Here is a 17,500-nt window from a genome sequence, read left to right as displayed (position 1 = left end):
CTGCTCTGCCATGACTCGCCTGCAACGCAAAGGCCTATAGGTTGAGGCCACGTCTCGTCATAGACGCTGGTTTAGCTGGCTCAGCCTGGCTGGGGGCGTGGTCAGGGTGGGGTAAAAACCCCCGTTCTATCCATTCAGCAAAGTTAGAATTTAGCTGATAGCCCAGGCAGACACGATCGGGGATTTAACCACCGCAGTAAACGCACATCTGAGCAGACGTCTTGTGTTCTGCTCTAGAACCCCCAAACATGTAGTTTAGAGCCACAGCACCGTCTTTTGGTGAGTCAGCCCATGAGATATATGGGCGGTTTTACCCCACTCGCGCGCCAGCCGTTTAACATTTTGTGGGCGTTCCCAGACATGCGGACTGTCTCTAAAATTGATGTGTAGTTCCTCGTGTGTGTCTGTGTGTGCATGTCAGTGTTGTCTGTGTGGTGCATCTCCAGTTTGTTGAGTGAGCCTTAGCACAGGAGCTGTTGAGGGTAAATGTTTGCTGTCTGCTTGCTTAAGCCCTGTCTGCTGCTGTGTGTGTGTGTGTGTGTGTGTGTGTGTGTGTGTGTGTGTGTGTGTGTGTGTGTGTGTGTGTGTGTGTGCGTGCGTGCATGCGTGCGTGCGTGCGCGTGCATGCGTGTGTGTGTCTGCTCGTATTGTCCACCGCATGTCCTACCTACTGAGTCTAATAACTCGCAGCTCACAATATTAACTTATTTGAAATTAGGCCAAGAGCTACATTTACACAGCAGCCATCGTTTTGTAATGAAAGCAATGAAGAATGAAGCAACAATGACTGTTACTCCTTGCTTTCTAAAAAGCACCTCATACAGTCAGTCAGGTAATGATGAGCAGTGTGCAGTGCATCTCAGCCTCTTCCAAAACCACATCCCGTTGTTTACCGTTGGGGCAGCTGTGGCAGAGGAGCTCATCAGAAGGTCGGTGGTTCGATCCCCGGTTCCTCCAGTCCGCATATAGAAGTGTCCTTGTGGGCAAGATACATACTGAACCCCAAATTGTTCCCGATGGCTGTGCCAGCACCCTGCATGGTAGCTTGCCACCATCGGTGTATGAATGGGTGAATGTAAGCATGTGTTGTAAAGCACTTTGAGTGGTGTATGAATGAGTGAATGTAAGCATGTGTTGTAAAGCACTTTGAGTGGTGTATGAATGGGTGAATGTAAGCATGTGTTGTAAAGCACTTTGAGTGGCCGCTAGACTTGACATTGACATTAAAAGTACATGACATTAAGTATGTTTGCTTCCTCGCCTGCTTTCACAGAGCAGCGCCTTTGAGAAAGTTATTTTCTCAAGTGAGTTAGAACTTTACATCCTGAAGTTGCTCCTCTTAGAAATAGCCTATCTATTGTTTCCTTGCTGGGGAATTTTGAACATGCCAATTTATTCCTCCAATCAGAGCCTTTTTTGGAGGTCAGGCAGGAAGGGACCGACCGAGTCACAATGTCATTATGTCAAGATGTCATTTTGTCATTATGTCATTATGTCGAGGGGGAACAAAAGTCACCCGGTGCGTCTTTGTTGGAGCGCTGCATGTGAACTGGCCTGTTCAAAAGAGTTGTACGCGTGGGCGAATGTAAAATAACCTGTTCCAGCGGATTCAGAACATGCTAATAACTCCATTATGCGCGTTGTTGCGCGCCATTGTTAATGTGTTAGAACCGACAGCATTCATCAACGCACAATGCGCCGCAGATGTCTCTCGTGATTATTTTGCCACTTCACTCTGCAGCCTAATCAGTGGCAGAGCTGTTGAAAGCATGTTTTCACTGAGCGTACAGCCTAGGGCAGGGCAGTGAATGATCTATTATTTAGGTAAAAGTCTATTCTGTATGGGGTGGAAGATGTCTGACATGTTGCACTGTTGATGTTCTAAGTGGTATAGAATATCCATACTTATCTGTGTGTGTGTGTGTGTGTGTGTGTGTGTGTGTGTGTGTGTGTGTGTGTGTGTGTGTTATATTGACTGCTATAGATTACAGCGACAGTAGTGTCGCAGGGCATCTCTCTGAGTAGCAGCAGCTCCACCAGGCACAGTGTCAGTCAGCATTATAGCTGAGGATGCTGATAGGCACACCGACCGGCTCCCTCTCTGCCTGTTGACGGACACCTCCCTTCCACACCTATACACGCACGCACACACGCACATCCTGGGGCTAATTTATTATGAGCAGAATGTCTGCTTTGTGAAAGATATAGCACTGAGTGCTTAGTCATTTGAGTTGATGGACTGTGTTCCGGCAGTATTGTGCAGAGGAAAAGATAAATAGCTGATTTACCCCCGAGCCAATTGTATTATAATAAAATGCAGCACTTGTGAGCCAAAAAATGTCCAACTATGTTTGTGAGAGCGAAAGTGAAACTGTGTACAGCTGTGCTTACATTACATTGACAACGGGGGACAATGGTACATAAATCCCGGTCTCTTATTCCGTCCATCAATCTTTTATAAGAAGATCCTTAACATTTTGATCGATTTGTGGTTATTCAAAACGGGCACAGGCAAACAAACAAACCAGAACATCTCATTGATTAAAGTATGAATAGAAGGCCTGTGAATTTATTGAATTTAATCTCTATGGTAATCAATAGAGTAATGAATTGTGTGTGTGTGCTGTCAGGCAAGATAAACACTGTGTGGGTGAGCTGAATGTGAAAGAGGTCCCAGAGTGTAGCTCTGTCATGGGCTGATAGATTCAGGCTTGCTTCAGATAGGCTATACATGACAAAGATGTGTCAAAATGAGTAGCTAGTCCAAGTTTCTGTTTACAAATGATTTATTGACATGTACAGTATCTGGCTGTGACTATTTGGTCCATCTTCAGTTAAAGCATGAAGAACTGATTCAATTTTAACATTCTATAGTCTCCGATTGGATATTTAGCTTGCACCAAAGCATAATGTACAACAATATTACAATCATAAAAATACTGAAAAACACAAAGGATGCAGCATCAACAACAGAAGAAGGAATTGAACGGCCAGGGAAGGAAGGGCACCTGATGGAGCACGTCGACAGCTCAGGCTGCCTGTTCCCTGAGAGGACAGACAGGCTGCCTGTTCCCTGAGAGGATAGACAGGCCGCCTGTTCTCTGAGAGGACAGACAGGCCGCCTGTTCTCTGAGAGGACAGACAGGCCGCCTGTTCCCTGAGAGGACAGACAGGCCGCCTGTTCTCTGAGAGGACAGACAGGCCGCCTGTTCCCTGAGAGGACAGACAGGCCGCCTGTTCCCTGAGAGGACAGACAGGCTGCCTGTTCCCTGAGAGGACAGACATGCTGCCTGTTCTCTGAGAGGACAGGCAGGCTGCCTGTTCTCTGAGAGGACAGACAGGCTCACACTCCCTAACACACTGCCTGTTCCCTGAGAGGACAGACAGGCTCACACTCCTAACACACACAAGCTGCCTGTTACCTGAGAGGACAGACAGGCTGCCTGTTCTCTGAGAGGACAGACAGGCTCACACTCCCTAACACACTGCCTGTTCCCTGAGAGGACAGACCGGCTCACACTCCTAACACACACAAGGTGCCTGTTCCCTGAGAGGACAGACAGGCTGCCTGTTCCCTGAGAGGACAGACAGGCTGCCTGTTCCCTGAGAGGACAGACAGGCTGCCTGTTCTCTGAGAGGACAGACAGGCTCACACTCCCTAACACACTGCCTGTTCCCTGAGAGGACAGACCGGCTCACACTCCTAACACACACAAGGTGCCTGTTCCCTGAGAGGACAGACAGGCTGCCTGTTCCCTGAGAGGACAGACAGGCTGCCTGTTCCCTGAGAGGACAGACAGGCCGCCTGTTCCCTGACAGGACAGACAGGCCGCCTGTTCCCTGAGAGGACAGACAGGCTGCCTGCTCCCTGAGAGGAGAGACAGGCTCACACTCCTAACACACAGCCTGTTCCCTGAGAGGACAGACAGGCTCACACTCCTAACACACTCCTAACACACACAAGGTGAGTGGAAGTGCGTTCAGACCATATGTCTTTTGCACATGATTAAAAAGGCGAGGCTGTGCTGCTGTCTGCTGTATCCTTGAGGATAAGCTCAGAGCACAAGGATGAGCTTTCCCTCCGTGACTGTTTTGCACTCTCATGTCTATCATGGATATTGATTTGACCTCTGTGGATGATGCACCGCACTCCCAACGCTTGCTGCTCCGCACACAAGTACAAGCCACTTAAACACATTCAAAAGGCGTACCACTTACTACTGCAATCTGGGGAACCATCGGTAAAAAAAAGAAAAAAGCTAACCTCTGGGGGCAAGCTCATTTCAATACCTGAATAACTGGACCCGGAACTCAACTCACCCAGCTACGCCCCTTTATGCTAATTTTATCGACCGCTTGCGCTATTATTAGGAATGCTATTATCCGGATCTTCTTCGACCATGCCGACAGATTTACATGTAAATGGAAAATCTGTCTTGGGAGATTGAACTGTACCGTGTACGTTGACAGCAGTGAATACAGAGTTTGAGTCAGGTTCTTGGGGAACTTAACAGTGGCTTCTTCTCACCTGTGGTGTGGTGATGTAGCTGAGGAACCTCCGGGCCTCGTCCTCCAGAGAGCGGCTCTCGCTGGCCCACGGCTCCAGGCGGATCTGCCACCGAGGAGACTGCAAAAAAGCCACACAGACAGAACCGGCTGTCAGCAATGCAACGAGAAAACACATGATCAACTGAGATCAAACTACATGTAGGCCAGCACAGGGACATCCAACAATGAAGGAAGCTTTTGTTCCTCTCCCGCCTTCAGGGAGGCTATTCTAGCTCACTTGTAGCCACAGTTGGAACTGGGTCATGATGTACTCAGAGCAGGATTTGTTTGCCCACCTGTGTATAAGTGACAAATAAACAGATCAAAGTTAATTTCCATTGTTTATTTTAGTAGAAGGTGAGCCGTATCGTGGTTCTGTTATAATATGACAGAATGCATTTTGCAGTGTGCCGTTAACAATGTCTATAAAGTCCGGCTGCATTTGGCGTCGGAAAAATAAGAGCAGAAAAAGCTTTGGCATTGGCGCAGCTCTCAGTGCAGCATATAGCCTTGTGTCACATTCCTCCTGAACCCCTGGCAGCTCTGCTTCATGGCCTCATTCAGTTCTGTAGGAATGTGTCTGTTTATGATTAGAGGAGAGATGGAGAGAGAGACGGAGAGAGAGATGGAGAGATGGAGAGAGAGAGATGGAGAGATGGAGAGAGAGAGATGGAGAGAAAGAGCAGGAGAAAGAGGCAGAGCTGGAAGAGGCGGTGTGGTTGCACAATCATTTCTCGTGTCAGACGCCACGGCCGTGCATTCATTAGCGGCACTCGGCACTTGTCCCGGGTGACTTCACGACAGGCTGCTCTCCCACCTGTCGATGTGCTCGCCTTTATACGGGTTTTATGGGGACTGTAGTTCATTTTCAACTTTGCGGTTTAGGCCAAGATGTTTTTTTGGGCTGGACCGCGCACCAGCGGGGCCAGTCCTATAAAGGCGTATGCCGCTTTAGTGACTGAGTGTTAAAGTTATTCCATCCCAGAGGAAAAAGCCTTTTGCTCAGCATAGTGTGGTCTTTAACTCTTCTTGGTGACAGTAGTGAGAATCTTAATAGTATAACTTTTTTTTTTTAGATCACTTCAATCTGATTTAGGAGATGAGATGAGATCATTGTAAGATCTCATCATTGTACATTTTTGAGTTCATTCATTCATGTCTTGCTTATTTCTCCTTACAAGCAATATCGGTTGGCCATGGCATGTGGCAAACCCATTACACGGTGTCGCTTGTGACAGTTGGTGCACTGTAAGCGCTGCTAGTTAGACCAGATCCAGGTCGCTACGGATTGCTAGCTGCTAGTGTTAGTTACAGATCACTACCTGACAGGAAAGTGCCAGAGGCTGCAACATCATACCATTTCAAGTTCCCGCCACCGGGAGCAGTTTAACTTTACCAGGTCAGAGGACTGGGCAGACAGTATTATGCCTATTGCCTAGCGGGTCGCGACGATCGAGGCTCAACAATCCTTTATTCAACGGACTTAGCATTAGTATAAGCACATCACACACGATTCAGCCATATACTACTGTAGATTTCGCCCTAGTCTTGTTGGCTTAGCTATCATGTTTGGTATGTTCAGCACTGTGAGCAGTGAGCACATCTGCTGAACGAGCTGCAAAGGGCATTGTGGTGACATCAGCTTTGTTTAGGAAAATAACCTTGTATCTGTGCTCACTCTGTCTCCCCAACCCCCCCCCCCCCCCCCCCCCGCTCTGCTCTGCTCACAGCCATGCCCTGCTTTTTTATTACTTTGTGAGTAGGCTGCAGACACAATCGAATGGGTTCCACCGCTCAGACACACGTTCGTTTACAATCTACAACCTGTCGGTTCCACCAAAGAGCAAGTGACAGGAGGCGGTCTGGGCTGCGATCCAGTCTTTCACAGCACCTCTGCTGTGATTGGTATAAAGTGGGCAAAGCGGGCATAAAGTGCTCGCTGTCTGCTAGTCTGAGTATTGCGCCAGGCGTCCAGGTTGTTTATAAGTCACCTCTCTGACATTTTCCCTTGTCCAACATACCAGTGTGTTAGCAATGTGTTTACATTGCTAACACACACACACACACACACACACACACACACACACACACACACACACACACACACACACACACACACACCAGATCATGTCACTTTTCGGGTCATTACATAGTCTTACATGACCTGCTGATGTTGCTACTGTATGTACTCTTTTAAATCTCTCTGCCCTTTCATGCCCTGTTTTTTGCTGCTGTTGTCGTTTATCACTATTTTAGTATTTTGTGTGTGTTTGTTTGATGTGTGTGTTTTTACACAACCTGGCTACAAACCCTAGGGGACAATAAAGATACCTTGACCTTGACCTTGATCTTGACATGCATTCCCAGGAGACTTACCATAACCATAACCCTAACCCTTACCCTTAACCTAATCTTAAGCTAACCCTAATGGGGACACAGCTTTGTCCCCACTTGGACAAGCTGTCCGCAATTAACTGGTCTTAAGTCTGAAATTTGCCTCCGAAATTAGCCTATGATGGACCACGACACACACACACACACACACACACACACACACACACACACACACACACACTTGTGCATAGACACATGTAATGGGCAAGACGTACACACACACACACACACACACACACACACACACACACACACACACACACACACGTAGGTACATTTACATCTACTAATTTTCTCTGACAGGACCGTCTGTCATTTCCTCTTCCATACACATGAACACAGCGAGAGCCCTGTGCTAATGCATCATCTACGACAGGAGTGTGTGTGTGATTTGCTCCTCCAGTGGCGCTGAGCCTCGGCAGAGGATCAGCTGTCCCTCTAATGGCCGTGGCGTGGAGCTGGGTCCACGCAAGCCTTTCATCGATTTGCAGCGTGTCAAAGCATGTGAACGCCTGTCGTGCTTCACCTCTCCCCTCTATTCATCTGCCTCCACTGCAGCATCCCTCTGTTGCCCTTTATTACCATCCTCCGCCATGCTTATGTATTCTGTGCCGTTTGTTTGTCTGTTTTTAGCAGGATTATGGAAAAACTACTGGTTTTCTGCTTTTCATGGAACTTCCAACTTGGTGGAAGGGTGTAGTGTGGGCCAAGGAGGGACCAATTACATTTTGGAGCAGATCCGGCTCTGATTCACGAACAAGCAATAATAGCAGTGGTCTGTGCTCTCTGCCCTCTAGTAACCTCCACCAAGGACGTTATGTTTCCTGTGCTGTTGGTCTGTTTGCAGGATTATGGCAAAACTACTACTACTACTACTACTACTACTACCGATTTTCATGAAACTTTGTGGAAGGGTGTAGCATGGGCAAGAAAGGAAGAACCCATTCAATTTGGGCACGGATCCGATCTGACTCACAAAATTTGCATAATATAGTCTGCTGTGATATGCAAACTCAGAGAGTGCAGACCTTTAGGTCAATAGTCGCAACTATGCCCCTCAAGGTCTGCACTCTCCGAGTGCCCTTCCAGTTTCCTATACAGTCTGTATACAGTCTATATACAGTCTGTATACAGTCTGTATACACTCTATATACAGTCTGTATACAGTCTGTATACACTCTATATACAGTCTGTATACAGTCTGTATACACTCTATATACAGTCTGTATACCGTCTGTATACACTCTATATACAGTCTGTATACAGTCTGTATACACTCTATATACAGTCTGTATACAGTCTATATATACAGTCTGTATACATTCTGTATACACTCTATATATACAGTCTGTATACAGTCTGTATACACTCTATATACAGTCTGTATACAGTCTATATATACAGTCTATATACAGTCTGTATACAGTCTATATATACAGTCTGTATACACTATATACAGTCTGTATACAGTCTGTATACAGTCTATATATACAGTCTGTATACAGTCTGTATACACTCTATATACAGTCTATATACAGTCTGTATACAGTCTATATACAGTCTGTACACAGTCTATATAGGGTACATTCTATATACACGGCACAGTCTGTGTTTACCGAGCTCTCATGAGCTCAGTTTTTCTCTGGTCAACACAGTTTTTGACAAAGTTTTTTGTTTTTTGTTTTTTTGGGGGGGGGGGGGCTACTGGTAGAGAGAGTTAGAATGTCTTATTACCTCTGCCATGGAGGTTATGCTTTCGGTGCCGTTTGTTAGCAGGAAAAACTACTGGTCCGATTTTCATGGAACTTTGTGGAAGGGTGTAGGCGTGTAGCATGGGCCAAGGATGAACCCATTCAATTTGGGAGCAGATTTGATCTGAGTCATGGAATTTGCATATCAAAGAATACTGGACTATTGGCCTTGTTTTTTTTTCTTTTGTATCTCTCTGTCTCTCTCTCTCCACTCTCTTCCTCTACTCTCTCTCTCTCTCCCTGCTCAGTCTCTCATTGGACGATGCAGCCATGATGTGCGATCACACATAATTACCAGGCAGGATGGAAAGGTTGATGAATGCTGCATGTGTGGGCTTCAGTCGAGTTTCGGCTTGCTGCTCTTTGTTTTTCCTGATTTACTTTGCACATAAACTGGCCACACACATGCACAAACACAAACACACACGCACACACACACACACACACACGCACAAACACACACACACACACACACACACACACGCACAAACACAAACACAAACACAAACACACACACACACACCACCCCCACTTATTCAATTTTTATCTGTCTCTCTCAGCTTGCCTATTATTTAGGTGGGCAGGGATGGGCGGAAATAGACACATAAATTGACCAATTTGAACAATGTAGGCAGAGTGGGTGGTGGAGGATGCTATAGCGAAGAGAAGGGAGATTTGGTTCAGAGAGAGGTTAGAATTATTTTTCAAATGTATCAAATATTATTATCTCCTTATCAGTGGTCTTGCAAACTTCATGAGACAATAAACAAAAGAGAACGGACTGCTAGCCTCACACCAGTACAACAGGTGTTCTCTGCTAAAGCTGTGTTGTGTTAACCTGACACTGCCAGATGGTTTATTTCACAGAACCATCTGGGAAACTGGTTTGAAAAAGGGGCAGGCACATTCAAAAAAATACTTGGCAGGTGATTGGATGAACCATCTGTCTATCACCATCCATCACGGGGCTAACTTAACACTTAGGACCGCCTCCTCCTTCCTCGGACACTGATTGGTTCCGAACCACCACCGATAGATTGGAGCGTGGCAAGATGGATGTGTCGTGTGTCCCTTCCCTTATAGATGGTTTTCACCAGAGCGCAACCCCACAGCACTTCCTTTTTCTCAGCATTCGGCAAACTGCAGAAATATTCACTTGACATCGTTACTTTTGTTTTCGCCGCTCAGCTGTATAGACGGTTTTCACGGAATGGTCAGTCCTGCACTTGAATGTTTTTTTTTCTTTTATGTCCATAGCAAACACTGCAACAGGAAGTGAGCGGGGGTTCAATTTAGAATGTTTTTGTTGTCAAGTTAAAACCGTCTATAGGGAAATTGGTTTGCAGCCAGGATGTATAAAAACACACATCATACAAAACACAGACGCTAAAATACTGATAGACGACAACAACAGCAATAACAGGGCATTAGAGGCAGCAATGCGCTAACGGTTCAGTCGCTAATGTTAGCTATAGCAAACAGAAGAGCTGCTCACAGGGCCTTACGGAGCTGGAGAGTTGAGAAGTCATTGTAATGAACTTAGATTTAATCATCATCACCACCAACACACTGAGGCTACTATAAAGATACATAGAATCTGTAGCTACTTATTTTATTCATAGTATATTCTGTTGCATCGGCACACAGCCATCTTGGTAGGGAAATAACAGGTGATTGTAATCAAATGACAGCCACAGTCAATCAGCCGCGTACCGCATGTGATAAAGCATCATATTCTTAGGAAATGTGGCATCATGGGAATACTGGGAATAACAAAATAAACCAGTGTGTTATCAGTCTTAAGTAAAGTCTTAACTAAATGAACAGTTAGTTAAGCATTAACTAACTCTTAACCCTCGCCATTAACTAACCCTAACCATTATCTAACCCTAAACGATCAAATATTGCATAAATCAATACCTAGTTAACATGAACACCATTAGTAAGTGATTACTAGACACATTAGTTCACTGTTAAGTAGGGATGTCACAATATATCGTCCCACAATATATCGCGATATCAAAACGTGACAATATGTATCGTTGAGATGAAATCTCATATCACGAGAAAAAGAAGCTGAACATGGTGGCACTGATCTGCATCTGATTCTATGCTCGCTCTCCTTTTCATTGCTTTGTTTGAACAGACGAGGGACGTTACAGACACGGAGGATGAAAATGGTGAAATTACTCAAATTAGCATGGAGGATGCCCCCTCAACTTACAAATCGATCGCAAAAAGATATTGTTAAAATATCGTATCGTATCGTTATCGTGAACCCCATATCGTGTATCGTATCGTATCGTGAACTGAGTGTATCGTGACACCCCTACTTTTAATAGTTCGTTAATGCCTATTCAGCATTAACTAACCCTCACTTAATGTACCCTTATTGTAAAGTGTTACCCTGATAAAAAAAGAAAAATCCCCCCTATTCAAAGCTGCTGCCCTAAGCCCTCTGTGTTGGTGTTGCCCTTTTCAACTCGCCACCGCAGCCTCCCCACGCAGCTCGCCTGTCAGGCCCTCATACGTCAGCCCCATACAGGTCCGGACAGGACTGCTGATCAGAGGGCCAGATATCTGCCACAATGGACTCACTGGGAGGCTGCGGTGAGGTGGGGTTGAACCGGGACAGAGACAGGGAAAGAAAGGGGGGTTCAAAGACACACACACACACACACACACACACACACACACACACACACAGGTACGCCCACAGGAAGACAGGGAAGTAGTGGACATGATGGATTTTGCGGAGGTGTGCATACAAGCGGGTGTGGAGAGACAGCATTGCACAACTGCAAGTTGGCTGTCGTTGAGGGCGTAGACTACAATTAATCGTGCTTCTCATCTGTCGAGAAGCTATTTGATGGGGAACGAATCCAAGCTTTATACACCCACCTGATTTCAGAGGTGTGTGTGTGTGTGTGTGTGTGTGTGTGTGTGTGTGTGTGTGTGTGTGTGTGTGTGTGTGTGTGTGTGTGTGTGTGTGTGTGTGTGTGTGTGTGTGCTATAATGTACTGTACATGTCGAGCACTTAGTTATTGCTGAGTCCTCACTGAGCAGTAATGAGATTAGCGCCAGGCCCCGTGTTCAATCAAGCAACAAGTCATCAACACCTCAGCAACACAGGCAAGCAGTGTTCATTATAACACACACACACACACACACACACACACACACACACACACACAGAACATCACTCACAATTGTCAGTGGTTCAGCCCCTAATCATAACTCAGTATGAGTTGTTGAATTAGGATAGATTGACTAGGACTAGGACTAGGATTAGGATGGGTTGACTAGATGGATGATAGATGAGATGGATGGACAGGTTATTAAATAGGTGAAGGGAGATTGGGAAGATGCATGAGATTAAGTTTGAGACAAATAGTTAATAGAACAAATATTGTTTCCACTAGAGCTTTTATCTCTTTTTCTCTTTTTACAACTAGTCATCTCACTCGCATGCCCTGCAGCTTGCTGAACTGGCCCTGCAGCTCGCACACGCAGCTCGGCCGCTGTGCGGCCTCACCCACAGCTTGGCTGCTGTGTGGCCTCGCCTGCCCTATTGGCACGCGCGCAATGTCTCTCTCTCTCTCCCTCAGTCTCTCCCCCCTCTCTCTCTCTCCTCCCTCTCCCTCTCCTCTCTCCACATGCTCCCTTTTATAATAAGGATTCCTTGCGTTCCCCCATTATTTTCTATCTCAGAGAATGCTTTTGCATCCTGATCTGTTCCACCTCCCCCCCCCCCCCCCCCTTTCTATAATCAGTCTGGTATGGGGCTGTCCGCGTGGCCCACATGGAGCCCCCCCCCCCCCCCCCCCCGCAAGTCTTGAGTCAGACTGAGTGGTGGGATGGAGCTGGGTGTGCATGTCTTGAGTCAGACTGAGTGGTGGGATGGAGCTGGGTGTGAGAGCAGAGAGCCAGACCAGGCATGAATAATCCCTGGGAGAAGTGGACGGATGGGCGAGCAGGAGATGATGGGCTAACAGAAGAGGAGACAGAGAGAGAGAGAGATGAGGAAATAACTGCAAGGAAAGGTGAAAGCTGATGGTGATGCAGAGTTCATAGATAGCAGTAGATAGATGCACTATATAAAAAGAGTACACCGAGGGATAACGCGAAGAGTGCTCCCAAGTCAGGCCCAGTCTGTTGGTTAAGGTCGCTGAGAGTCAGTACCGCTGCTCATTTTTGAGAGGCATCGCTTCACCAGAGTCCTGCTCAGAAAAGCACCACCCGCCTGCACAGTCAAAAGGTCAAAGCTTCCAGTTCAATAGCGTGCTGCTGTTGTGTTACAGGCTGTTTTAACCTTGACGCCTTGGGTCAAAACTTTGTATTAGCCTCCCTGCCTGTTCCCTGTGTTATTTAGCAGGTGGTGAAGCCGGATGGGAGAGCAAACTAGTCAGCTGTGAACCAGAAGCCAACTCTTAACTCCAGGAGAGGCTGTGCTTTTTCAGAGTGGAGTGAAGTGAATTGGTCAAATGAAGCACCTTTTCATTATATTAGTAAAAACGCAGATGTTCAATACATTTTTGATCCCAAATCCATTTGAATTATTTCCGTTATTCCTCCACCAAGCAATATAGTGCTTGAACAGCTGTTAAACAAAATTGCTCCTATAAGCGATACATAAATAATGCTATGAGTATGGATTGTGGGTTAGCGTATAGGCTTATTAATATTTACATTCACTGTTATGCGGTGACAGGTAACTGTGTTTTATCATTCCTATTAACAAACCGCATTCCCAAAACGTAAAGTTAAAGGAACACTCTGCCCATTTTCGACCAGCTTTGTATCATTAGAACATCAGTAGTATATCAGAAAACTGTAAACTGTTTTGAAGTCTGTCATTTAATTTGACAGTTATTGAGTGTTAAAGTGTGGACCTGTGACATCACTGGTCCACACTAACTCAAATTAATAACTCATTAACTCAAATCAACTCTCAATAACTGTCAAACTAGATGAATGACTTCAAAACCGTCATCTAGTTTGACAGTTTGAGAGTTGATTTGAGTTAATGAGTTATTAATTTGAGTTAACTCAATAACTGTCAAATTAAATGACAGACTTCAAAACCGTTTACAGTTTTCTGATATACTACTGATGTTCTAATGATACAAAGCTGGTTAAAAATGGGCGGATTGTTCCTTTAATACTGTAATAATGTTTTGCTTGTGCATCCTGGTGGCTCACCTGGTAGTACGTGTACCACGGAGACTCGGTCCTTCGCGTGGCAGACCTGCGTTCAAATCCGACCAGAGGTCCTTTGCCACATGTCATCCCCTCTCTCTCCACACCTTTCCTGTCTGCCTAGTACTGTCCTATCTAAATAAAGGCAAAAATGCCCCAAAAAATCATCTAAAATAAATAAATAATAATGTTTTGTTTGAACTCTCCATACCAATTGACTACAAATGAGGAAGAAGTTAATGAAAAAAAGAAATGCAACCTAAACCATCACATCGCTGTTAGTGACAAATCACCTGGAAGGCATTTTTAAGCATAGCCACACTATGCTAATGATATGCAAATCATGATGTTGTCACAGTGGGAGATGAAAGAGTTGGATTGTATGAGACTATATCATTAGTGAGTTGAATATGGAAATGTAATGGCGTTAACCTGGATGCAAACTTACCCTTGCCTATTTAAATGGAACTGTCTCGCCTGCAGCACCCAATCTCCATGCTCTGTTGATTCATCTCTGTTGATTGTTTCTCCTGACAGAGATCATTCTTCTCTGTCTTTCATTTCTCCTTCATCTCCCCCCTATCCCTCCATCATCCCATTTGAGAGGTTCATTAAGCTCTGAGTACCATTATCATTTGATTATCATCGTCACGGTAGTCAATCACAACGTCTGTTTACAGTGGTGAGGTTTCTCTGGGAGTTATTCAATTGAGAATGAGGGAATGCAAAAGACGGATAAGATTAGGGTTTGCCTGCAGGTCAATAATGGCCATCGGACTTAATTGATAGGCTGTTTCAGTGTCAAGATAAGGTTACTGTGAAGATGAAAGAGGCCTTCTTCTACTCTTTTAAAACCAACCGCTGATAAATATATAAAACCCCAAACTTCCTGCACAAGACCAAACTGACACCAGTGATGGATGTTTTGAGATGAGTCATTTTTTTTATCAGGAAATATACATAAGTCAAGTTTTACATATAGTTCAAATTGTCTGTGGGCTCTCACCACCCACACTCCATTATGAGCACTGTCTCCAGAGAGTTGCCCTGCACAAGAGTGTGGGATTAGTTTAATTGAGTGGTCAGAGCGGGCTGGTTATTTTTGCATAAGCCCATGGCACAGTGGTGTGGCCAATCAGCTTTATGACAGCACGCCCGCCCCCAGAATGTTGTAGTCGGGTAAAGGGGGTACTTGCATTCAGAAATCAGGGAAAGGGGGTACTGAAGCTAAACAAGTTTGAGAACCACTGCCCTAGCCTCACTAAACGTCTGTGAGTGACTGACTGACTGACTGACTGACTGACTGGCGGTCCTGACTTTTCTGACCCAGGTGGCCCAGCACCATGGGGGGCTAACATTTATTGCTTCAAGAGCATGATAGCAAGCCTTTGTTCACACCAAGCGGTATGCAGAAGCAGAGCTGAAGCTGCGCTGAACAGAAGCTGAGTGTCACGCTAAACCGGTCACACAAGAAGCACTCTCTTTCCCTCAGCGCCTCGCTCGCCGCTGCCTCGCCCCCGCTGCCTCGCCCCCGCTGCCTTGCCCCCGCTGCCTCGCCCCCGCCCACAACTTGCACTGATTTCATGCCTGGCAGCTCGGGTTCAGCGCGCTGCACGCGTGGAAAATAGAATAGAATCCTGAGCTGTCGCTTCAGCGTGGCGTGCCGTGCGGCTGGTGTGAACGGTCTCGCCTGTTCACAAGGATGCCGAAATGAAACTGCGTGGCTTCAGTGTGGCTTTGTCGTATGGTGTGAACGAGGGCTTGAATGGCTTCCAATACAGGATGACCCTATCATACATTATACAGGCAGGGCTATTGCACAGTCAGCTTTATATAGCATGGCTATGACTAATCCAGGAGATAGGGAGACTGCGGCAGTCACACCAGATCCCAGATGTCTCCACTTCCTGGGGTGTGTCATCTCTATTCCTCACAGGGTATAACAGAATTAAAGGCGAGGATTACACTGATCTTTTCAATAAAGGCAATAATCTCAGAGGGCTTTAGGCTTGGTCTTAAAGGCAGAGTGATGCTAGGTGCTAGGGGAGAAGCGTGGAGAGGGTGGAAGGAAAGACTGTAATTGAGGCACAGCTGGTGAAGAGCGACTGTGAAGAGGGAGGATGGGTAAATTGTTCTCCTCTCGGTCCTTTGCCGAAGCACAAACCCACATCTGGGTCATATTTACGCTAAGAGAGAGTCTGTGTGTGAGGGGAAATTAATAGCATGCTCCCAGAAAGTATGCTTAGCGGGGCTGAACTCAGGGCTGTCTGTATGGTATTCAGTTGCTTCGTACACTCTGCGCGTAGACTCGTTCTTCAGTCTGCAGACTTTTGACAGCAGCATTATCTGCCCACGTGCCCCGAATCAAAGCTGATCAAAGAACAGCGCACGCGGGGCGCCCTATTCACGCTCGGCAGCTTGGACCGCCACTAACATCATGGCAGCTAGCATTTTCTATCCATCTAACCCAGGCGGCAAGCTCGGGCTTTGACAGATGATGCCACAGAAGTGATACTAAAAGCTGTAGTTCCTCGAATGGCCACTTGAGGCTGGCTCCAAAAGGGAGTTGTTCCCTGTTCGCCCCCATGTTGAAATGCCCCAACTTTACAACACATTTAAAGATGTTTACAGGTCTATCTAATCTCACCTTTCATGACAACTGTACAGGAGGTGAATTTTTATATAACTCGCCCATTTAGAGTAAAATAGACAATAAGAAAATACTATATTTTGGGTGTGATTGACAGGTCGCCTTTCCGGCGATCGTGCAGCTCGGCGATTGCAGACCAGCAGGTGGAGCTGCGTCTCTGTGGGAAACCCCTGATCTCGTGCCGTCTCGTGGGATCTGCGTAAGAACCCCAAGATGGCCACACTCCCATAGAGACAGTCCGCATGTCAGGGAACGCCCATACAGGCTCTAGGAACGCCCACAATAGACGCTGGTCAGCTGGCTCAGCCTGGCTGGGGGCGTGGTCAGGGTGGGGTAAAAACCCCCGTTCTATCCATTCAGCAAAGTTAGAATTTAGCTGATAGCCCAGCCCAGGCAGACACGATCGGGGATTTAACCACCGCAGTAAACGCACATCTGAGCAGACATCTTGTGTTCTGCTCTAGAACCCCCAAACCTGTAGTTTAGAGCCGCAGCACCGTCTTTTGGTGAGTCAGCCCATGAGATATATGGGCGGTTTTACCCCACTCGTGCGCCAGCCGTTTAACATCTTGTGGGCGTTCCCAGACATGCGGACTGTCTATGACAAGACGTGGCCTCAACCTATATAGGCTTCAAAACAAGAGTCCAAAAACCAATGGGTGATGATGTCACAGTGACTCTGTCTATGTCTAACCACAATCAAAGCTGATCTGTGAGCAGTGCTTATCCAGCTCGCCTGTGCAAAGCTGCGTTGTTCCTTAAGTCCCGGGACTTGTTTTTACAGGTGGTTCCTCCCTAAATATACCAATGTGGGGAACCCCCTTTCCTCTGCACCCAAATACTGACAACCTCACATTAGCAGCATGACACAGAAACAATTGAGTGCCCAAATGACTTCACTTTCTGAGTCGTCAAGTAGCCTAAAGTATGAAAGGACTGGAAACATTATTTTTTATAT

General features: G+C 46.3%; 1 protein-coding gene across 2 annotated transcripts in view; it reads right to left on the bottom strand.

Moving 5' to 3' along the window:
- The window catches only part of mettl24 (methyltransferase like 24), a 41,796-nt gene that overhangs the window by 15,007 nt on the left and 9,289 nt on the right, over positions 1–17,500 (bottom strand). Inside the window, exon 2 of one of the 2 annotated variants that reach the window (XM_083642763.1) lies at positions 4,529–4,627. The exons of the other annotated variant lie outside the window; for it this stretch is intronic. Within the exon in view, the coding sequence (XP_083498889.1) occupies positions 4,529–4,627 (99 nt within the window). The remainder of the gene's footprint in view (positions 1–4,528; positions 4,628–17,500) is intronic. 2 annotated transcript variants of the gene reach the window in all.

The sequence above is a fragment of the Poromitra crassiceps genome, assembly GCF_964638095.1.
Source record: "Poromitra crassiceps genome assembly, chromosome: 9".
Lineage (NCBI taxonomy): Eukaryota > Metazoa > Chordata > Actinopteri > Beryciformes > Melamphaidae > Poromitra > Poromitra crassiceps.
The sequence above is the reverse complement of the archived record's forward strand: the minus strand, read 5'-3'. Positions and strand labels throughout refer to the sequence as shown.